This window comes from Pavona decussata, unplaced genomic scaffold (genome assembly GCF_977016875.1).
Source record: "Pavona decussata unplaced genomic scaffold, jaPavDecu1.1 SCAFFOLD_236, whole genome shotgun sequence".
NCBI lineage: Eukaryota > Metazoa > Cnidaria > Anthozoa > Scleractinia > Agariciidae > Pavona > Pavona decussata.
Genome location: NW_028145641.1, coordinates 422,861 through 447,500, shown reverse-complemented (window position 1 = coordinate 447,500; position 24,640 = coordinate 422,861). Strand labels below are relative to the sequence as shown.

The 24,640-nt window shown below is 38.1% G+C and overlaps 2 protein-coding genes across 2 annotated transcripts in view; both read right to left on the bottom strand.

Annotated features, from left to right (window-relative positions):
* LOC146457898 (limbic system-associated membrane protein-like) overlaps nucleotides 1-975 on the bottom strand; it is a 3,496-nt gene extending 2,521 nt beyond the window's left edge. Inside the window, exons 1-2 of the mRNA XM_085091396.1 lie at nucleotides 927-975; nucleotides 536-790 (exon numbers count right to left, since the gene is read on the bottom strand). Of these exons, the coding sequence (XP_084947522.1) occupies nucleotides 536-790; nucleotides 927-975 (304 nt within the window). The remainder of the gene's footprint in view (nucleotides 1-535; nucleotides 791-926) is intronic.
* Nucleotides 1-24,640, bottom strand: part of LOC146457897 (hemicentin-1-like) — a 75,627-nt gene that overhangs the window by 32,526 nt on the left and 18,461 nt on the right. The window contains exons 16-31 of the mRNA XM_085091404.1: nucleotides 21,393-21,659; nucleotides 20,681-20,935; nucleotides 19,500-19,754; nucleotides 18,578-18,832; nucleotides 16,288-16,542; nucleotides 14,818-15,072; nucleotides 13,128-13,382; nucleotides 12,204-12,458; nucleotides 11,207-11,461; nucleotides 10,280-10,534; nucleotides 8,795-9,049; nucleotides 7,106-7,360; nucleotides 6,181-6,435; nucleotides 4,717-4,971; nucleotides 2,826-3,080; nucleotides 1,901-2,155 (exon numbers count right to left, since the gene is read on the bottom strand). Of these exons, the coding sequence (XP_084947530.1) occupies nucleotides 1,901-2,155; nucleotides 2,826-3,080; nucleotides 4,717-4,971; nucleotides 6,181-6,435; nucleotides 7,106-7,360; nucleotides 8,795-9,049; nucleotides 10,280-10,534; nucleotides 11,207-11,461; nucleotides 12,204-12,458; nucleotides 13,128-13,382; nucleotides 14,818-15,072; nucleotides 16,288-16,542; nucleotides 18,578-18,832; nucleotides 19,500-19,754; nucleotides 20,681-20,935; nucleotides 21,393-21,659 (4,092 nt within the window). The remainder of the gene's footprint in view (nucleotides 1-1,900; nucleotides 2,156-2,825; nucleotides 3,081-4,716; nucleotides 4,972-6,180; nucleotides 6,436-7,105; nucleotides 7,361-8,794; nucleotides 9,050-10,279; nucleotides 10,535-11,206; nucleotides 11,462-12,203; nucleotides 12,459-13,127; nucleotides 13,383-14,817; nucleotides 15,073-16,287; nucleotides 16,543-18,577; nucleotides 18,833-19,499; nucleotides 19,755-20,680; nucleotides 20,936-21,392; nucleotides 21,660-24,640) is intronic.

Genomic DNA, 24,640 nt, shown 5'->3' with positions numbered 1-24,640 from the left:
CGATTTCACTGAAAGGTCTTGGACAAAAAATTAAAAGAAAAATATGTTCAGATTCTAAAGGGCGCATAGGGCAGGGTATAGCGGGGGAAGTTATTTCTCGGATTACGTTCAAGTTGCCCATATTTCATACCGAAAGAACACGGCGGAAAGACACTAGTAACTAAGGTGATGATGGAGGGAACATTGTCAAAAAAAAAATGGCGACTTTGACAAAACATAATAACTAAATTGTTGATCAGACCTAAATTTCAGGGAAGGGTTGAGAGCCACCTTATATTTTCGAAAATTAAAGGTGGTTCTGAACCTCTCCCAACAAATTTATTTTAACTTTGCAAAACATTACGCCTTGACACGCTGATTGCAATCCAAAAGAAATCCGGAAGATACTGAAACGCAAGTATAAGCTTGACTATGGACAGCTAGATCCATTTTACTTCAATCAGCATGTTTTCCTTCAGCCAATTTGAAACTGTAGCTTCACTTTCCCACAAATCCTGCAATACTGCCTCATTTAACAATGAAATATCCAACTCACAGTGTACAGTAACCATAGCAGTAGCATTGGCTTTTTCACCCACTCCATTCCAAGCTGTACATGTGTAATCTCCAGTTGCTTGTCTCTGTATGTTAACAATGCTGTACGTCTCTCCTTGATACAATACTATAGAGCTGCCATCTTTTGTCCAAGTGATATTTGGTTCAGGGTTACCAGTTGCATCACAATGAAGAGTGACGTTTTCACCTTCAACGACAACTTTACTTGACGGTCTCTGAGAAATTACGCTATTATCTAAAACGAGGTAAAGTGAAGATGTGTCAATCCTTTGGGATAGATGCGCAGGTAAAACAGATAGAATTCAGCGGTTAAAATAAAGAGCGTTAAAGAAAACTTACTGTTACTGATGATTGGTTAGCAGTTACATTACATTTTGTGCCATCAGAAAGCATTGCACAAACCGGTGCTTCCAAAACCATCCACCTATTGCTAAAACGACAGACTTGCCTTTCATTGCATTATAAGAACGGTTGAATTTAAATTAGCATTCAAAAACTTATTAATAATTCATAACCCCATTCACCTATCAAATGGTCGATAATACATCACATGCAGTAACTTTATATCGATAAACCTCCTCGTTATTATTATGCGGTGTTTTATCAGCTGATAGCACACTCCTCATTAGTATGTGGTGTTTTTCTCGTATGTTTATTACCAACGGTCACAAAAGCATAATTGTTATGAACTCTATTGACACACACTTTTCCAGGAATGTTTTTGAAGCCGTTCAAAAAACACGCAGCACATGTTTTATCAGGTCTAAACACTCCTGCTCGTTTTTTAGACATTACGTATTTAACAAAGTTTAAAGACAAAAATTCGCTATACTACAGCGCAGATTTAGCTGTTTTAATAAACGTAAAGGTTTTAGGATTCAACCTCAAGAACAAGAGTGCTACCTCTTTAAAGTACACAGGTTAGTGCAGTGATGAAACTTTCCACACTACTGCTAAAGTGACAAGGAAATGTGACTCTTTGCACTCGACACAAAGGCACAGCAGTGACATGGCTGAAAAGATATTGGTTGAGAGCAACCATTTATAATGAAAATATCCTTTGGGATACAACAAGCTTAGCACCGAGTATATTCCAACATATGATCATACTGGGGCCTGGAATTGTTTAAGACCAGTTGGACCACTAAGGAAATCAGCCAAAGCCAGGCGACCCAAAACTAATTTCACAAATGTCAACGTTACTATATCATACAAGAACAACCAATAACATTGTTTATTATTCCAAGAACTCTCATCTCACAAGAATCAATAACTGCTAACAAACAGGAGGATTTGTTTTGACCAGGAAAATTGCAAACAATGATAAAAGCAAAAATCAACTTACAGTGTACAGTAACTGTAGCTGTAGCGTTGGTCTTTTTACCAACTCCATTCCAAGCTGTACATGTGTAATCTCCAGCGGCTTGTCTTTGTATGTTAACAATGCTGTACATCTCTCCTTGATATAACAAAGTGGAGTTGCCCTCTTTTGTCCAGGTTATGTTCGGTGCCGGATTACCAGTTGCATTACAATGAAGAATGACGTTGGCTCCTTCCACGATAACTTGATTAACTGGACTATAGTCAATCACAGAGGGATCTGAATACAATGAATACAAAATCCATAAGCTATACTACGAGCAATGACTATAAACAGCAACATTGGGAGATCACTGCAAGTGGAATCTAGTAATTCCATATAACTGGGACACATACATCGCAATTCCAAAGAGTAGCGATTTCACTGAGAGGTCTTGGACAAAAAATTAAAAGAAAAATATTTTCAGATCCTAAAGGGAATATAAGGCAGGGTATAGCGGGGGAAGTTATTTCTGGGATTACGTTCAAGTTGCCCATATTTCATACCGAAAGAACACGGCGGAAAGACACTAGTAACTAAGGTGATAATAGAGGGAACATTGTCAAAAAAAAATGGCGACTTTGACAAAACATAATAACTAAATTGTTGATCAGACCTAAATTTTAGGGAGGGGTTGAGAGCCACCTTATATTTTCGAAAATTAAAGGTGGTTCTGAACCTCTCCCAACAAATTTATTTTAACTTTGCAAAACATTACGCATTGACACGCTGATTGCAATCCAAAAGAAATCCGGAAGATACTGAAACGCAAGTTTAAGCTTGACTCTGGACAGCTAGATCCAGTTTACTTCAATCAGCATGTTTTCCTTCAGCCAACTTGAAACTGTAGCTTCAATTTCCCACAAAGCCTGCAATACTGCCTCATTTAACAATGAAATATCCAACTCACAGTGTACAGTAACCGTAGCAGTAGCATTGGCTTTTTCACCCACTCCATTCCAAGCTGTACATGTGTAATCTCCAGTAGCTTGTCTCTGTATGTTAACAATGCTGTACGTCTCTCCTTGATACAATACTATAGAGCTGCCATCTTTTGTCCAAGTGATATTTGGTTCAGGGTTACCGGTTGCATTACAATGAAGAGTGACGTTTTCACCTTCAACGACAACTTTACTTGACGGTCTCTGAGAAATTACGCTATTATCTAAAACGAGGTAAAGTGAAGATGTGTCAATCCTTTGGGATAGATGCGCAGGTAAAACAGATAGAATTCAGCGGTTAAAATAAAGAGCGTTAAAGAAAACTTACTGTTACTGATGATTGGTTAGCAGTTACATTACATTTTGTGCCATCAGAAAGCATTGCACAAACCGGTGCTTCCAAAACCATCCACCTATTGCTAAAACGACAGACTTGCCTTTCATTGCATTATAAGAACGGTTGAATTTAAATTAGCATTCAAAAACTTATTAATAATTCATAACCCCATTCACCTATCAAATGGTCGATAATACATCACATGCAGTAACTTTATATCGATAAACCTCCTCGTTATTATTATGCGATGTTTTATCAGCTGATAGCACACTCCTCATTAGTATGTGGTGTTTTTCTCGTATGTTTATTACCAACGGTCACAAAAGCATAATTGTTATGAACTCTATTGACACACACTTTTCCAGGAATGTTTTTGAAGCCGTTCAAAAAACACGCAGCACGTGTTTTATCAGGTCTAAACACTCCTGCTCGTTTTTTAAACATTACGTATTTAACCAAGTTTAAAGACAAAAATTCGCTATACTACAGCGCAGATTTAGCTGTTTTAATAAACGTAAAGGTTTTGGGATTCAACCTCAAGAACAAGAGTGCTACCTCTATAAAGTGCACAGGTTAGTGCAGTGATGAAACTTTCCACACTACTGCTAAAGTAACAAGGAAATGTGACTCTTTGCACTCGACACAAAGGCACAGCAGTGACACGGCTGAAAAGATATTGGTTGAGAGCAACCATTTATAATGAAAATATCCTTTGGGATACAACAAGCTAAGCACCGAGTATATTCCAACATATGATCATACTGGGGCCTGGAATTGTTTAAGACCAGTTGGACCACTAAGGAAATCAGCCAAAGCCAGGCGACCTAAAACTAATTTCAAAAATGTCAACGTTACTATATCATACAAGAACAACCAATAACATTGTTTATTATTCCAAGAACTCTCATCTCACAAGAATGAATACCTGCTAACAAACAGGAGAATTTCTGATGACCAGGAAAATTGCAAACATTGATAAAAGCAAAAATCAACTTACAGTGTACAGTAACTGTAGCTGTAGCGTTGGTCTTTTTACCAACTCCATTCCAAGCTGTACATGTGTAATCTCCAGCGGCTTGTCTTTGTGTGTTAACAATGCTGTACATCTCTCCTTCATATAACAAAGTGGAGTTGCCCTCTTTTGTCCAGGTTATGTTCGGTGCCGGATTACCAGTTGCATTACAATGAAGAATGACGTTGGCTCCTTCCACGATAACTTGATTAACTGGACTATAGTCAATCACAGAGGGATCTGAATACAATGAATACAAAATCCATAAGCTATACCCCGAACAATGACAATAAACAGCAACATTAGGAGATCACTGCAAGTGGAATCTAGTAATTCCATATAACTGGGACACATACATCGCAATTCCAAAGAAGAGCGATTCCACTGAAAGGTCTTGGATAAAAAATTAACAGAAAAATATCTTCAGTGGACATGCCAAGAGACCCAATTTGACAACCGCCAATAACTGCTAATACACAAATCATTATAAAAAATGCAAAACGCAACTCACAGTGTACAGCAACTGTAGCAGTAGCATTGTCCTTTTCACCCACTCCATTCCAAGCCGTACATGTGTAATCCTTAGCAGCCTGTCTCTGTATATTAATAATGCTGTATGTCTCGCCATGATGCAGCACCGTCTGGCTGCCATCTTTCGTCCAGGTGATGTTTGGTGCAGGTTTACCAGTTGCATTACAGTGAAGGGTGATATTGCTTCCTTCGACGACGGTTACATTTACCAATCCTGTGTCAATAGAAGACGGATCTGAATCGAAGAAAACATTTTTTAGTCGCATTGCTTTTCTCTAGCATAATTTGACTAACCGTACTAGAGTCAACAACAAAGGGATCTGAATATAATTTAAATCTCTTCATGGTAGCCAAATTACCTTTTAGTTATTAAGTCTGTTATTAAAAAATGGTTTGGTGAGGGTCAGTGTATCATGAAAATGCCTCACATATCATACTTCACACAAATCGTGACCTAAAAATATCACATACTAAACTATCCATGACAAATTAGTCAATTTTAAAGCAATGATTCTCTCTAAGGAAGATCTGTCAAGCATGGATGAAACCATTGAGAGACTCATGCAAAGAACCCAGCAATGTGCGAAAATGGCGTCAACTGTTCGCAAAATCCCATGGTTGCCATGACAATGACGAGATAAGAAATGAAGAAAAAGAAAACCCAGTAAAAAACGTTCAAATTAGGGACGGTTGTTCCTTTTGCTACTGTGCACACGTTCTGCACATCTCGGGATGGTCCCAGAAAATCAGTGTTTTTTCTCGTATGCTTATTCGCAACGGTCACAAAAGCATAATTGTTATAAACTCTATTAACACACGCTTTTCCAGGAATACTTTTAAAGCCGTTCAAAAAACTCGCAGCACGCGTTTTATTAGGTCTAAACACTCCTGCTCGTTTTTTAAACATTACGTATTTAACCAAGTTTAAAGACAAAAATTCGCTATACTACAGCGCAGATTTAGCTGTTTTAATAAACGTAAAGTTTTTAGGATTCAACCTCAAGAACAAGAGTGCTACCTCTATAAAGTGCACAGGTTAGTGCAGTGATAAAACTTTCCACACTACTGCTAAAGTAACAAGGAAATGTGACTCTTTGCACTCGACACAAAGGCACAGCAGTGACACGGCTGAAAAGATATTGGTTGAGAGCAACCATTTATAATGAAAATATCCTTTGGGGTACAACAAGCTTAGCACCGAGTGTATTCCAACATATGATCATACTGGGGCCTGGAATTGTTTAAGACCAGTTGGACTACTAAGGAAATCAACCAAGGCCAGGCGACCCAAAACTAATTTCAAAAATGTCAACGTTACTATATCATACATTGTTTATTATTCCAAGAACTCTCATCTAACAAAACTCAATACCTGCTCACAAACAGGAGAATTTCTTTTGACCAAGAAAATTGCAAACATTGATAAAAGCAAAAATCAACTCACAGTGTACAGTAACTGTAGCTGTAGCGTTGGTCTTTTTACCAACTCCATTCCAAGCTGTACATGTGTAATCTCCAGCGGCTTGTCTTTGTATGTTAACAATGCTGTACATCTCTCCTTGATATAACAAAGTGGAGTTGCCCTCTTTTGTCCAGGTTATGTTCGGTGCCGGATTACCAGTTGCATTACAATGAAGAATGACGTTGGCTCCTTCCACGATAACTTGATTAACTGGACTATAGTCAATCACAGAGGGATCTGAATACAATGAATACAAAATCCATAAGCTATACCCCGAACAATGACAATAAACAGCAATATTGGGAGATCACTGCAAGTGGAATCTAGTAATTCCATATAACTGGGACACATACATCGCAATTCCAAAGAGTAGCGATTTCACTGAAAGGTCTTGGACAAAAAATTAAAAGAAAAATATCTTCACATTCTAAAGGGCGTATAGGGCAGGGTATAGCGGGGCACGTTGTTTTTGGGAGTACGTTCAAGTTGCCCATATTTCATACCGAAAGAACACGGCGGAAAGACACTAGTAACTAAGGTGATGATAGAGGGAACATTGTCAAAAAAAAATGGCGACTTTGACAAAACATAATAACTAAATTGTTGATCAGACCTAAATTTTAGGGAGGGGTTGAGAGCCACCTTATATTTTCGAAAATTAAAGGTAGTTCTGAACCTCTCCCAACAAATTTATTTTAACTTTGCAAAACATTACGCCTTAACACGCTGACTGCAATCCAAAAGAAATCAGAAAGATACTGAAACGATAGTTTAAGCTTGACTCTGGACAGCTAGATCCATTTTACTTCAATCAGCATGTTTTCCTCCAGCGAATTTGAAACTGTAGCTTCACTTTCCCACAAATCCTGCAATACTGCCCCATTAAACAATGAAATATCCAACTCACAGTGTACAGTAACTGTAGCAGTAGCATTGGCTTTTTCACCCACTCCATTCCAAGCTGTACATGTGTAATCTCCAGTTGCTTGTCTCTGTATGTTAACGATGCTGTACGTCTCTCCTTGATACAATACTGTAGGGCTGCCATCTTTTGTCCAAGTGATATTTGGTGCAGGATTACCGGTTGCATTACAATGAAGAGTGACGTTTTCACCTTCAACGGCAACTTTACTTGACGGTCTCTGAGAAATTACGCTATTATCTAAAACGAGGTAAATTGAAGATGTGTCAATCCTTTGGGATAGATGCGTAGGTAAAACAGATAGAATTCAGCGAATAAAATGAAGAGCATTAAAGAAAACTTACGGTTATTGATGATTGGTTAGCAGTTACATTACATTTTGTGTCATCAGAAGGTGTCAACTTGTTGAACCATTTGATGCAAGGCAGGAATTTCAGTTATCGATTTTCTTCTGTTACAAAGTTTTCGTCCTCTGAAAATACCCGGGCTAATCCAATAAGCATTACATTATGTTAGGTTGAAAATATAACACTGGCAGAACTGAGGTTTATAACAGAATTTGTTTTAAAAAGCTTTGATTAAAAAGTACAAATTGCCGCTTATGATCCATCAGGTTGTGGAGACAGACGTTTACCAATTTTGCCTTAAAGAAAAGAAACACGTTGGACACATTAAGGGGTATCATGAACGAGAACATCACTTGAAGGAAACTGACCCATTTTCGGTAGAGAGAGTATGATGGCACCCTGGAATCATCCGAAATTGTTAAAACCACTGCATTGTGTTCATTAGTAAGATTATATTGTCCGAAACTCAGTTAGCCAGATCCAAACTATAACAAAGGTATTAAATTTGTTGCTGCAATGTAGGTCTACGCATTTACGTCAATTTACAATGTTGAGAACCCAAGAATGCTATCAATACAGAGGAATGTATTCCCACAGTCGTGATATTGTCTACAGCATGGCAAAACTTACAAAGACGTGAAGGTTGACAATCAAGTACAGTACAGAAACATACAATTACACCAGTATGCATTGCGGAAAATATATAGGTTAAGGACTTCAATTTACAGAGGCAATACCATTTGGCCTCTGTAATGCTCCAACAACTGGCGTAAAAAGGGAGCATTCATATCGTATTATGAAACCACTGAATTGTGCTTATTGATGACAATTATGGCGTTCGAAGCTCACTTTGCACGTGCTGTTACAATCCTGATCTACAGGTTTAAAAAAAACTGAATCTATGGTGTGACACCACACGATTCTTTGCTCTAAAGCAAAATGTCATTTACAACGGTTGTGACATTATCTACAGCAGAACATAAAAGCGCAGCAGTTTGCATCGCACAAAATATTTAGGTAACCTAAAATTTCAAGTAGAAATACCATTTGGGCTATGAACTGCTCCAAGTGCATTCCACAAAATGATCATACAGAGCATTCCTGACTTATAAAAACAGGTGTTACAAGAATTGGAGTAAAATTTAGATAAGTCTGCATATTAAAAGAAAGAAAATTAACAAGAGACAAGACAAATCGTGGCGAGCCTGAACTAGCTTCAAGGACAGATATTATTTGGTGATAAGTGGACCTGCCAAGAGACCCAATTTGACAACCGCCAATAACTGCCAATACACAAATCATTATAAAAATGCAAAACGCAACTCACAGTGTACAGCAACTGTAGCAGTAGCATTGTCCTTTTCACCCACTCCATTCCAAGCTGTACATGTGTAATCCTTAGCAGCCTGTCTCTGTATGTTAACAATGCTGTATGTCTCGCCATAATGCAGCACTGTCTGGCTGCCATCTTTCGTCCAGGTGATGTTTGGTGCAGGTTTACCAGTTGCATTACAGTGAAGGGTGATATTGCTTCCTTCCACGACAGTTAGATTTACCAATCCTGTGTCAATAGAAGACGGATCTGAATCGAAGAAAACATTTTTTAGTCGCATTGCTTTTCTCTAGCATAATTTGACTAACTGTACCAGAGTCAACAACAGAGGGATCTGAATATAATTTAAATCTCTTCATGGTAGCCAAATTACATTTTAGTTATCAAATCTGTTATTAAAAAATGGTTTGCTGAGGGTCAGTGTATCATGAAAATGCCTCACATATCATACTTTACACAAATCGTGACCTAAAAATATCACATACTAAACTTTCCATGACAAATTAGTCAATTTTAAAGCAATGGTTCTCTCTAGGGAAGATCTGTCCAGCATGGATGAAACCATTGAGAGACTCATGCAAAGAACCCAGGAATGTGCCAAAATGGCGTCAACTGTTCGCAAAACCTCATGGTTGCCATGACAACGACGAGAGAAAAAATGAAGAAAAAGAAAACCCAGTAAAAAACGTTCAAATTAGGGACGGTTGTTCCTTTTGCTACAGCGCAAACGTTCTGCGCATCTCAGGATGGTCCCAGAAAGTCGGTGTTTTTTCTCGTATACTTATTCGCAATGGTCACAAAAGCATAATTGTAATGAACTCTACTGACACACGCTTTTCTAGGAATGTTTTTGAAGCTGTTCAAAAAACTCGCAGCACGTGTTTTATCAGGTCTAAACACTCAAGCTCGTTTTTAAACATTACGTATTTAACCAAGTTTAAAGACAAAAATTCGCTATACTACAGCGCAGATTTAGCTGTTTTAATAAACGTAAAGTTTTTAGGCTTCAACAACAAGAACAAGAGTGCTACCTCTATAAAGTGCAGAGGTTAGCGCAGTGATAAAACTTTCCACACTACTGCTAAGGTGACAAGGAAATGTGACTCTTTGCACTCGACACAAAGGCACAGCAGTGACGCGGCTGAAAAGATATTGGTTGAGAGCAACCATTTATAATAAGAATATCCTTTGGGATAGAACAAGCTTAGCACCGAGTATATTCCAACATATGATCATACTGGGGCCTGGAATTGTTTAAGACCAGTTGCACTACTAAGGAAATCAACCAAGGTGAAGGCCAGGCGACCCAAAACTAATTTCAAAAATGTCAACGTTACTTTATCATACAAGAGCAACCAATAACATTGTATATTATTCCAAGAACTCTCATCTCACAAGAACCAATACCTGCTAACAAACAGGCGAATTTCTTTTGACCAGGAAAATTGCAAACAATGATAAAAGCAAAAATCAACTCACAGTGTACAGTAAGTGTAGCTGTAGCGTTGGTCTTTTTACCAACTCCATTCCAAGCTGTACATGTGTAATCTCCAGCGGCTTGTCTTTGTATGTTAACAATGCTGTACATCTCTCCTTGATATAACAAAGTGGAGTTGCCCTCTTTTGTCCAGGTTATGTTCGGTGCCGGATTACCAGTTGCATTACAATGAAGAATGACGTTGGCTCCTTCCACGATAACTTGATTAACTGGACTATAGTCAATCACAGAGGGATCTGAATACAATGAATACAAAATCCATAAGCTATACTACGAACAATGACAATAAACAGCAACAATGGGAGATCACTGCAAGTGGAATCTAGTAATTCCATATAACTGGGACACATACATCGCAATTCCAAAAAGTAGCGATTTCACTGAAAAGTCTTGGACAAAAAATTAAAAGAAAAATTTGTTCAGATTCTAAAGGGCGTATAAGGCAGGGTATAGCGGGGGAAGTTGTTTCTGGGAGTACGTTCAAGTTGCCCATATTTCATACCGAAAGAACACGGCGGAAAGACACTAGTAACTAAGGTGATAATAGAGGGAACATTGTCAAAAAAAAAAATGGCGACTTTGACAAAACATAATAACTAAATTGTTGATCAGAACTAAATTTTAGGGAGGGGTTGAGAGCCACCTTATATTTTCGAAAATTAAAGGTAGTTCTGAACCTCTCCCAACAAATTTATTTTAACTTTGCAAAACATTACGCCTTAACACGCTGACTGCAATCCAAAAGAAATCAGAAAGATACTGAAACGATAGTTTAAGCTTGACTCTGGACAGGTAGATCCATTTTATTTCAATCAGCATGTTTTCATTCAGCCAATTTGAAACTGTAGCTTCACTTTCCCACAAATCCTGCAATACTGCCCCATTTAACAATGAAATATCCAACTCACAGTGTACAGTAACGGTAGCAGTAGCATTGGCTTTTTCACCCACTCCATTCCAAGCTGTACATGTGTAATCTCCAGTTGCTTGTCTCTGTATGTTAACAATGCTGTACGTCTCTCCTTGATACAATACTGTAGGGCTGCCATCTTTTGTCCAAGTGATATTTGGTGCAGGATTACCAGTTGCATTACAATGAAGAGTGACGTTTTCACCTTCAACGACAACTTTTTTTGACGGTCTCTGAGAAATTACGCTATTATCTAAAACGAGGTAAAGTGAAGATGTGTCAATCCTTTGGGATAGATGCGCAGGTAAAACAGATAGAATTCAGCGGTTAAAATAAAGAGCGTTAAAGAAAACTTACTGTTACTGATGATTGGTTAGCAGTTACATTACATTTTGTGCCATCCGAAGATGTGAACTTGTTGACCTATTTGATGCAAGGCAGGAATTTCAGTTATCGATTTTCTTGTGTTACAAAGTTTTCGTCCTCTGAAAATACCCGGGCTAATCCAATAAGCAAAACACTATGTTAGGTTGGAGATATAATACTGGCAGAACTGAGGTTTAGAGCAGAATTTGTTTTAACAAGCTTTAATGAAAAAGTGCAAATTGACAAGTGACAAGGAAATGCGACTCTTTGCACTCGACACAAAGGCACAGCAGTTGACATGGCTGAAAAGATATTGGTTGAGAGCAACCATTTATAATGAAAATATCCTTTGGGATAGAACAAGCACCGAGTATATTCCAACATATGATCATACTGGGGCCTGAAATTGATTAAGACCAGTTGGACTACTAAAGAAATCAACCAAGGCCAGGCGACCCAAAACTAATTTCACAAATGTCAACGTTACTATATCATACAAGAACAACCAATAACATTGTTTATTATTCCAAGAACTCTCATCTCACAAGAACCAATACCTGCTAACAAACAGAAGATTTTCTTTTGACCAGGAAAATTGCAAACAATGATAAAAGCAAAAATCAACTCACAGTGTACAGTAACTGTAGCTGTAGCGTTGGTCTTTTTACCAACTCCATTCCAAGCGGTACATGTGTAATCTCCAGCGGCTTGTCTTTGTATGTTAACAATGCTGTACATCTCTCCTTGATATAACAAAGTGGAGTTGCCCTCTTTTGTCCAGGTTATGTTCGGTGCCGGATTACCAGTTGCATTACAATGAAGAATGACATTGGCTCCTTCCACGATAACTTGATTAACTGGACTATAGTCAATCACAGAGGGATCTGAATACAATGAATACAAAATCCATAAGCTATACCCCGAACAATGACAATAAACAGCAACATTGGGAGATCACTGCAAGTGGAATCTAGTAATTCCATATAAGTGGGACACATACATCGCAATTCCAAAGAGTAGCGATTTCACTGAAAGGTCTTGGACAAAAAATTAAAAGAAAAATATCTTCAGATTCTAACGGGCGCATAGGGCAGGGCATAGCGGGGGACATTGTTTTTGGGAGTACGTTCAAGTTGCTCATATTTCATACCGAAAGAACACAGCGGAAAGACACTAGTAACTAAGGTGATGATAGAGGGAACATTGTCAAAAAAAATGGCGACTTTGACAAAACATAATAACTAAATTGTTGATCAGACCTAAATTTTAGGGAGGGGTTAAGAGCCACCTTATATTTTCGAAAATTAAAGGTAGCTCTGAACCTCTTCCAACAAATTTATTTTAACTTTGCAAAACATTACGCCTTAACACGCTGACTGCAATCCAAAAGAAATCAGGAAGATACTGAAACGCAAGTTTAAGCTTGACTCTGGACAGCTAGATCCATTTTACTTCAATCAGCATGTTTTCCTTCAGCGAATTTGAAACTGTAGCTTCACTTTCCCACAAATCCTGCAATACTGCCCCATTTAACAATGAAATATCCAACTCACAGTGTACAGTAACGGTAGCAGTAGCATTGGCTTTTTCACCCACTCCATTCCAAGCTGTACATGTGTAATCTCCAGTTGCTTGTCTCTGTATGTTAACGATGCTGTACGTCTCTCCTTGATACAATACTGTAGGGCTGCCATCTTTTGTCCAAGTGATATTTGGTGCAGGATTACCGGTTGCATTACAATGAAGAGTGACGTTTTCACCTTCAACGGCAACTTTACTTGACGGTCTCTGAGAAATTACGCTATTATCTAAAACGAGGTAAAGTGAAGATGTCTCAATCCTTTGGGATAGATGCGTAGGTAAAACGGATAGAATTCAGCGGTTAAAATGAAGAGCATTAAAGAAAACTTACTGTTATTTATGATTGGTTAGTAGTTACATTAAATTTTGTCTCATCAGAAGGTGTGAACTTGTTGAACCATTTGATGCAAGGCAGGAATTTCAGTTATCGATTTTCTTCTGTTACAAAGTTTTCGTCCTCTGAAAATACCTGGGCTAATCCAATAAGCATTACATTATGTTAGGTTGAAAATATAACACTGGCAGAACTGAGGTTTATAACAGAATTTGTTTTAAGAAGCTTTGATTAAAAAGTACAAATTGCCGCTTATGATCCATCAGGTTGTGGAGACAGACGTTTACCAATTTTGCCTTAAAGAAAAGAAACACGTTGGACACATTAAGGGGTATCATGAACGAGAACATCACTTGAAGGAAACTGACCCATTTTCGGTAGAGAGAGTATGATGGCACCCTGGAATCATCCGAAATTGTTGAAACCACTGCATTGTGTTCATTAGTAAGATTATATTGTCCGAAACTCAGTTAGCCAGATCCAAACTATAACAAAGGTATTAAATTTGTTGCTGCAATGTAGGTCTACGCATTTACGTCAATTTACAATGTTGAGAACCCAAGAATGCTATCAATACAGAGGAATGTATTCCCACAGTCGTGATATTGTCTACAGCATGGCAAAACTTACAAAGACGTGAAGGTTAACAATCAAGTACAGTACAGAAACATACAATTACACCAGTATGCATTGCGGAAAATATATAGGTTAAGGACTTCAATTTACAGAGGCAATACCATTTGGCCTCTGTAATACTCCAACAACTGCCGTAAAAAGGGAGCATTCATATCGTATTAAGAAACCACTGAATTGTGCTTATTGATGACAATTATGGCGTTCGAAGCTCACTTTGCACGTGCTGTTACAATCCTGATCTACAGGTTTAAAAAAAACTGAATCTATGGTGTGACACCACACGATTCCTTGCTTTAAAGCAGAATGTCATTTACAACGGTTGTGACATTATCTACAGCAGAACATAAAAGCGCAGCAGTTTGCATCGCAGAAAATATTTAGGTTAACCTAAAATTTCAAGTAGAAATACCATTTGGGCTATGAACTGCTCCAAGTGCATTCCACAAAATGATCATACAGAGCATTCCTGACTTATAAAAACAGGTGTTACAAGAATTGGAGTAAAATTTAGATAAGTCTGCATATTAAAAGAAAGAAAATTAACAAGAGACAAGACAAATCGTGGCGAGCCTGAACTAGCTTCAAGGACAGATATTATTTGGTGATAAGTGGACCTGCCAAGAGACCCAATTTGACAACCGCCAATAACTGCCAATACACAAATCATTATAAAAATGCAAAACGCAACTCACAGTGTACAGCAACTGTAGCAGTAGCATTGTCCTTTTCACCCACTCCATTCCAAGCTGTACATGTGTAATCCCCAGCAGCCTGTCTCTGTATGTTAACAATGCTGTATGTCTCGCCATAATGCAGCACTGTCTGGCTGCCATCTTTCGTCCAGGTGATGTTTGGTGCAGGTTTACCAGTTGCATTACAGTGAAGGGTGATATTGCTTCCTTCCACGACAGTTAGATTTACCAATCCTGTGTCAATAGAAGACGGATCTGAATCGAAGAAAACATTTTTTAGTCGCATTGCTTTTCTCTAGCATAATTTGACTAACTGTACCAGAGTCAACAACAGAGGGATCTGAATATAATTTAAATCTCTTCATGGTAGCCAAATTACATTTTAGTTATCAAATCTGTTATTAAAAAATGGGTTGCTGAGGGTTAGTGTATCATGAAAATGCCTCACATATCATACTTTACACAAATCGTGACCTAAAAATATCACATACTAAACTATTAGTCAATTTTAAAGCAATGGTTCTCTCTAGGGAAGATCTGTCAAGCATGGATGAAACCATTGAGACACTCACGCAAAGAACCCAGGAATGTGCCGAAATGGCGTCAACTGTTCGCAAAATCTCATGGTTGCCATGACAACGACGAGAGAAAAAATGAAGAAAAAGAAAACCTAGTAAAAAACGTTCAAATTAGGGACGGTTGTTCCTTTTGCTACTGCGCAAACGTTCTGCGCATCTCAGGATGGTCCCAGAAAGTCGGTGTTTTTTCTCGTACACTTATTCGCAACGGTCACAAAAGCATAATTGTTATAAACTCTACTGACACACGCTTTTCTAGGAATGTTTTTGAAGCCGTTCAAAAAACTCGCAGCACGTGTTTTATCAGGTCTAAACACTCCTGCTCGTTTTTTAAACATTATGTATTTAACCAAGTTTAAAGAAAAAAATTCGCTATACTACAGCGCAGATTTAGCTTTTTTAATAAACGTAAAGTTTTTAGGCTTCAACCTCAAGAACAAGAGTGCTACCTCTATAAAGTGCACAGGTTAGCGCAGTGATAAAACTTTCCACACTACTGCTAAAGTGACAAGGAAATGTGACTCTTTGCACTCGACACAAAGGCACAGCAGTGACACGGCTGAAAAGATATTGGTTGAGAGCAACAATTTATAACGAAAAAAATCCTCTGGGATAGAACAAGCTTAGCACCGAGTAAATTCCAACATATGATCATACTGGGGCCTGGAATTGTTTAAGACCAGTTGGACTACTAAGGAAATCAACCAAGGCCAGGCGACCCAAAACTAATTTCACAAATGTCAACGTTACTATATCATACAAGAACAACCAATAACATTGTTTATTATTCCAAGAACTCTCACATCACAAGAACCAATACCTGCTAACAAACAGGAGGATTTGTTTTGACCAGGAAAATTGCAAACAATGATAAAAGCAAAAATCAACTTACAGTGTACAGTAACTGTAGCTGTAGCGTTGGTCTTTTTACCAACTCCATTCCAAGCTGTACATGTGTAATCTCCAGCGGCTTGTCTTTGTATGTTAACAATGCTGTACATCTCTCCTTGATATAACAAAGTGGAGTTGCCCTCTTTTGTCCAGGTTATGTTCGGTGCCGGATTACCAGTTGCATTACAATGAAGAATGACGTTGGCTCCTTCCACGATAACTTGATTAACTGGACTATAGTCAATCACAGAGGGATCTGAATACAATGAATACAAAATCCATAAGCTATACTATGAGCAATGACTATAAACAGCAACATTGGGAGATCACTGCAAGTGGAATCTAGTAATTCCATATAACTGGGACACATACATCGCAATTCCAAAGAGTAGCGATTTCACTGAAAGGTCTTGGAAAAAAAATTAAAAGAAAAATATTTTCAGATCCTAAAGGGCATATAAGGCAGGGTATAGCGGGGGAAGTTATTTCTGGGATTACGTTCAAGTTGCCCATATTTCATACCGAAAGAACACGGCGGAAAGACACTAGTAACTAAGGTGATAATAGAGGGAACATTGTCAAAAAAAAATGGCGACTTTGACAAAACATAATAACTAAATTGTTGATCAGACCTAAATTTTAGGGAGGGGTTGAGAGCCACCTTATATTTTCGAAAATTAAAGGTGGTTCTGAACCTCTCCCAACAAATTTATTTTAACTTTGCAAAACATTACGCATTGACACGCTGATTACAATCCAAAAGAAATCCGGAAGATACTGAAACGCAAGTTTAAGCTTGACTCTGGACAGCTAGATCCATTTTACTTCAATCAGCATGTTTTCCTTCAGCCAACTTGAAACTGTAGCTTCAATTTCCCACAAATCCTGCAATACTGCCTCATTTAACAATGAAATATCCAACTCACAGTGTACAGTAACCATAGCAGTAGCATTGGCTTTTTCACCCACTCCATTCCAAGCTGTACATGTGTAATCTCCAGTTGCTTGTCTCTGTATGTTAACAATGCTGTACGTCTCTCCTTGATACAATACTATAGAGCTGCCATCTTTTGTCCAAGTGATATTTGGTTCAGGGTTACCAGTTGCATTACAATGAAGAGTGACGTTTTCACCTTCAACGACAACTTTTTTTGACGGTCTCTGAGAAATTACGCTATTATCTAAAACGAGGTAAAGTGAAGATGTGTCAATCCTTTGGGATAGATGCGCAGGTAAAACAGATAGAATTCAGCGGTTAAAATAAAGAGCGTTAAAGAAAACTTACTGTTACTGATGATTGGTTAGCAGTTACATTACATTTTGTGCCATCAGAAAGCATTGCACAAACCAGTGCTTCCAAAACCATCCACCTATTGCTAAAACGACAGACTTGCCTTTCATTGCATTATAAGAACGGTTGAATTTAAATTAGCATTCAAAAACTTATTAATAATTCATAACCCCATTGACCTATCAAATGGTCGATAATACATCACATGCAGTGACTTTATATCGATAAACCTCCTCGTTATTATTATGCGGTGTTTTATCAGCTGATAGCACACTCCTCATTAGTATGTGGTGTTTTTCTCGTATGTTTATTACCAACGGTCACAAAAGCATAATTGTTATGAACTCTATTGACACACACTTTTCCAGGAATGTTTTTGAAGCCGTTCAAAAAACACGCAGCACGTGTTTTATCAGGTCTAAACACTCCTGCTCGTTTTTTAAACATTACGTATTTAACCAAGTTCAAAGACAAAAATTTGCTATACTACAGCGCAGATTTAGCTGTTTTAATAAACGTAAAGGTTTTAGGATTCAACCTCGAGAACAAGAGTGCTACCTCTATAAAGTGCACAGGTTAGTGCAGTGATGAAACTTTTCGCACTACTGCTAAAGTGACAAGGAAATGTGACTCTTTGCACTCGACACAAAGGCACAGCAGTGACACGGCTGAAAAGATATTGGTTGAGAGCAACCATTTATAATGAAAATATCCTTTGGGATACAACAAGCTTAGCACCGAGTATATTCCAACATATGATCATACTGGGGCCTGGAATTGTTTAAGACCAGTTGGACCACTAAGGAAATCAGCCAAGGCCAGGCGACCCAAAACTAATTTCACAAATGTCAACGTTACTATATCATACAAGAACAACCAATAACATTGTTTATTATTCCAAGAACTCTCATCTCACAAGAATCAATACCTGCTAACAAACAGGAGGATTTGTTTTGACCAGGAAAATTGCAAACAATGATAAAAGCAAAAATCAACTTACAGTGTACAGTAACTGTAGCTGTAGCGTTGGTCTTTTTACCAACTCCATTCCAAGCTGTACATGTGTAATCTCCAGCGGCTTGTCTTTGTATATTAACAATGCTGTACATCTCTCCTTGATATAACAAAGTGGAGTTGCCCTCTTTTGTCCAGGTTATGTTCGGTGCCGGATTACCAGTTGCATTACAATGAAGAATGACGTTGGCTCCTTCCACGATAACTTCATTTACTGGACTATAGTCAATCACAGAGGGATCTGAATACAATGAATACAAAATCCATAAGCTATACTACGAGCAATGACTATAAACAGCAACATTGGGAGATCACTGCAAGTGGAATCTAGTAATTCCATATAACTGGGACACATACATCGCAATTCCATAGAGTAGCGATTTCACTAAAAGGTCTTGGACAAAAAATTAAACGAAAAATGTTGAGATTCTAAAGGGCGTATAAAGCAGGGTATAGCGGGGGACGTTGTTTCTGGGAGTACGTTCAAGTTGCCCATCTTTCATACGGAAAAAACACGTCGGAAAGACACCAGTAACTAACGTGATGATAGAGAGAACATTGTCAAAAAAATGGCGACTTTGACAAAATATAATAACTAAATTGTTGATCAGACCTAAATTTTAGGGAGGGGTTGAGAGCCACCTTATATTTATGAAAAATAAAGGTGGTTTTGAACCTCTACCAACAAATTTATTTTAACTTTGCAAAACATTACGCCTTGACACGCTGATTGCAATCCAACAAGAAATCCGGAAGATACTGAAACGCAAGTTTAAGCTTGACTCTGGACAGCTAGATCCATTTTACTTCAATCAACATGTTTTCCTTCAGCTAATTTAAAACTGTAGCTTCACTTTCCCACAAATCCTGCAATACTGCCCCATTTAACAATGAAATATCCAACTCACAGTGTACAGTAACCGTAGCAGTAGCATTGGCTTTTTCACCCACTCCATTCCAAGCTGTACATGTGTAATCCCCAGCAGCCTGTCTCTGTATATTAACAATGCTGTATGTCTCGCCGTGATGCAGCACTGTCTGGCTGCCATCTTTCGTCCAGGTGATGTTTGGTGCAGGTTTACCAGTTGCATTACAGTGAAGTGTGATATTGCTTCCTTCCAGGACAGTTCGATTGACTAATCCCGTGTCAATAGAAGACGGATCTAAATCGAAGAAAACATTTTTTAGTTGCATTGCTTTTCTCCGTAATAATTTGATTAACCGTACTAAAGTCAATGACAGAGGGATCTGAATGTAGCTTGAATCTCTTCATGGTGGTCAAATTACCTTATCAACTCTTCACACAAATAGTGACCTACAAATATCACTTATACTAAACTTTCTATGACATAGAAGTTAATTTAAAAGCAATGATTCTCTCTAGGGAAAATCTGTCAAACATGGATGAAACCATTGAGAAGCTCATACAAAGAACTCAGGAATGTGCCGAAATGGCGTCAAGTGTTCGCAAAATCTCATGGTTGCCATGACAATGATGAGAAAAAAAAATGAAGGAAAAGGAAAACGGATCAAAAACGTTATAATTTAGGACAGTGTCTCCTTTTGCTACTGTGCACACATTCTGCGTATCTCGGGATGGTCCGAGAAAGCCGGATTTCTTAACTACGGTGCCCGCTAAAAGAGAGATATTTTGTGCAGTTCATAAGTACGCGGTAACCACCTATTTTTCAGAGATAATTAATCTTTAATTTTGGGAAAAAATTTCATTTATTGCTTTGTATTTTAGCGCTTTTTACAATTATTGTTGCTAAATTATCTCTAAAAGTGCGTGGTTACCCCCAGTTTTCTTTTTGGATTCCAATAGCTCTTGCTAAAATCTGCTTTTCCCGCGTAGTCATAAACTGCGCAAAAATACTTCTGTATTAGTAGGCACCATCCTTAAAGTAACGAAACTCGGATTTCTTAGCGACTGGTCCTCTGAAATCTTTTACTCCCAACAATTATCCACCCTGTGAAAACACATGTGCTGGCCTTAAAAAGGACGGTGACGGAAACAAATGAAAACTGTATGCAGCTATAATAATACTGCTATATATTGCACCTTCGATTATGAAACTTCAATACTTACAATGCACAGTGACGACAGCTGAAGCTTCAACAGATCCCAAATAATTCATGAACGTGCATTTGTACTCTGTGCCACAATCCACTCCTCTTAAATTTCTCAATTGTAGCATTTCAGAGGATGACAAAGTTTGGTTCTCTCCTGCCTTAGTCCATGTTACATTCGGTTTTGGGCTTCCAGTTGCATTGCAGAATAGAACAGCAATGTTGCCTTCAATGATTGTTGTATTGGACGGAGTGACCAAAATTTCTGGAGCATCTACAATTGAAAATATAGAGTCACATATTAAACTCAAAACAATTTTTAACATACCCAGGCTGTTAACTTTTTCTCACTTTTTTTTTAACATACCGTTCTTACATAGTTTTTGACAAATTACCTTCTTTCAAAGGACAAAATCATGTCAAATATTGCACCTGCTTGGAGAGAGGCACTGCTACAAGACAAGTTTACACAACTTGACATTATCTTGCCAAGACTTTTTTTGACTCTTTCGTGGTCTTGCCAAGGAAACCATCGAGAGCTATTACTTCTAACTAAACTACACCAATGAAAAAATACGTAGTAAATGTTTAAAAGTGAGAAGGGTCCGTTCTTGCCTGACTCCACTCTTGCAAAAGGAGGCCCTATTCTCGGGCCAAACACACTGCCCTCTTTACACCATTTGTCAACAGTTCTAAGACTGTAACAATTTATAACTTCCCAAAATACTTACAGTAAACAGTAACATTCGCAATAGCTGTAGCAGGGCTCTCTACTCCATTGCTGGCTGTACACTGATACTGGATCAAGTTATCAGGGTTCCCAGGTCTGCGCACATTTGCAACTGTGAGTGAGGAATTTTGTGATAGCACTGTAGACTGGCCAATCCGCGTCCAGCGTATCAAGGGATAAGGAACACCACTGGCATTGCAGGTTAGAGTTATATTTCCACCTTCAACTACCGTCAGAATCTGAGAAACCACGTTGATGACTGGTGCAACTAAAAATAATATATATATATATTTAGCCAAGCCTAAAAGCGGAGCTCCAATTTTTTTTCATAGCATTTATAAAAATCTGCTTAGTGTATGAACGTAATAACCTTACCAGTTCCTCATCCTTTCTGCAGTTATATTTTTAGTGCATATGCAGCAAACTGCCCAGACAATAACAATGCAATGCAGAGGGCAAATTTTTTTTTAATGCTGATTTGTTACAATGGAGGCTGGCTGAACACGCCAGTTCTACATTCGGTTGGTTTCTTAATTTTGTGTCCAAAAACAACGACTTCTTTCAAATTCTTTGGAGTTCGACTGTTTAAGCCGGGTTGTTTGTACCACAAATACATGGAAATCAAGTGCTGCAGCCAGAAAGGGAATTCCTAAACGTTAGTTTTCGTGTTTCTTACAGGAATCAGCAAAAGCCGGATTATTTGTGTCAAAGCTAAAAACTTGGATAGGATTGACATTTGTTCAGTTGAGAAACTGAAATCAGTCATGGCGACCATGCAAGTGCTTTCAACTCGCTACTTCTTCTTACAATTAGCAATTATCCTGCGAAATCGCGTGGAACAAGTATCGCCTGATACTTAGCCGACGAGGCCGTAGGCCGAGTTGGCTAAAATCAGGCGATATTCCGCAAGATTGAGCAGGATAATTGTTTTATTATTCAACACATTGATGACAAAGCACAGATTTATAGCAGAAAAGCTGAACTTTATTTGTCAAAAAAAAAGAAACTTGTAACATTTTCCTGTGCGCGGACCGGCATGAATGAAAGTGGCAGCTTTTTTCAAGTTTGAATGAAATCAAGAGCGTTTTGCATCAAGCTCAGTAAAAAATTGAGTACTCGTCTTGTGCGCCAATCGCTCCGGCAAGGTTTTCTACAAATTTCTAGCACCAAAAGCTAAAGCCAAGCAGTATTTTGAAGCTGCGAAGGATTTGTTGTGTCAGCTGGGCTGAGCTGAAAGACTGGAAATGCTTTTCAACGATTTTTTGGGTGAGTGTTTCTTTGTTTACTACGCAAGCAATTTCACAATCTTTCCTCAGTGTTTTGACAAACGCATCTAGTGCCTTGTTGCTTGCAAGAACTCTGGATCTTTTATGAAACTAAATGGTTTTTCAAGCAGCTCTAGATCCTGATGTTTCTGAGAACAATTACTTTGTACGAGTTCCGTCTATCTTTTTGTCTGCCAGATAGCTAAAATTTCTCGAGGCACTTCAGTGCGAGCTCAGATTCTCTCAGGTGGTTTTCCCCATCTCTTCAAGACGAGTCGAGACCTCTGTTTAACAGTTGCGAGAGCCAATCTAAGGAAATACATGTACTGGAAGAAAGAATTTCCGCTTACAAATGATTTGTTAACGGCGGTCGAATTACCCGTCATGATAATATTTTTTTGTGTAAGAGCAAGTTACCGGCCCGGGGGAAAATGTTTGGAAATTCAAAACTGTGTCAATTCTGCTCCTATAGTAATAATTCTAGTCTCGTCAACCAAATGGAAAATACAGGAAAATAGTCTTTGGTGTATGGTAGAATTATTTCAGAGCTTTTAAACTTGTGTCTGTTTACAAACGCATCAGAGCCGTGTGGTGTGAATGAAAAAAACACGGCCACGAAACAATATTGTACAAAAATTAATTTCTAAACGAATATCGATGGTATCGAGAATTTAATACACGATAAAGGCATCTGCGTAAAGCTTTTACACATAACATAAACAAAATTATCGATTGTTGCCTGGAAGAAAGCATTTTCGTTTACAAATGATCTGTAAACAGCCGTCAGAATCACGTAAACATGATGACATTTTCTGCGAGAGCAAATTAGCTCCTGGAGTAAAATGTTTGGAAATCCAAAACTGTGTCAATTCTGGTCCTATAGTAATAATTCTAGTCTCTAAATAAACATTAACAAATGGAGAATACGGGAAAATAGTCTTTGGTGTTTGATAGAATTATTTCAGAGCTTTTAAACTTATCTGTGTTTACAAACACATGAATGCCGAAAGGTGCGAATGAAAAAAACACGGCCACGAAACAAAATGTTCAAAAATTAATTTCTGCACGAATATCGATGGTATCGAGGATTTAATAAACGATTAAAATATCTGTGTAAAGCTTGAAACACGTAACATAAAGGAAAGTTATCGATTTTTTTCCAGGAAGAAACCTTTTTGGTTTACAAATGATCTGTTGAAACGGCCGTCGTAATCACGTAAACATGGTATTTTTTGCGAGAGCAAGTAAGCTCCCGGCGAAAAATTATTGGATATTAAAAACTGTGTCAATTCTGCTCTTAATCAGTAATAATTCTAGTCTCTAAGTTTAAGAAAAGGAGAATACCAAAACGTACTCTTTGGTGTTTGGTAGAATTATTTCAGAGCTTTGAAACTTGTGTTTGTTTACAAACACATTTATAAGCTTAAGGGCCGTGCGTTGCGAACGAAAAAACACACGGCCACGAAACAAATTTTTCAAAATTAACTTCTCGAATGTTGCTGGTATCGAAAGCGATTAAAGTGTCTATGTAAAGCTATTTTAGAGTTCTAAAAGTTACCATAACTGATCACGAACGGGTGATATAGGCAAATGTGAGGCTTCTTTAAACTTAAGCTTACTGTTCTTTTCCGGTCGGCCTGCTCTAACTTGCTATCCGTCACTCTCTTCCACGTTTAACTTTGCTTGATCGTCTCCGCTTTTTTGTTTTCTTTTTCTCTCTCCTTCTCTTCTTTCCACGTTTGTCAACATATCCAACAAATACGTATAAATTGTCTTTGTGTTTTTTTGTTCTTTAGCATTTCTGTTGTAAACGCATCTTGCCAAACTATCTCGCCATGCAACTTCCCGCCAAACAAACACGGGCACATTAGCATTGTGGGATTGCGTACGGACGGTCGGACGGTCGGATGGACAGAAATGACGTCATATCCAAACCAAAATTTCTCGCATTCACGGGTTACCAAATTCTCTTAGCTATGGGGCT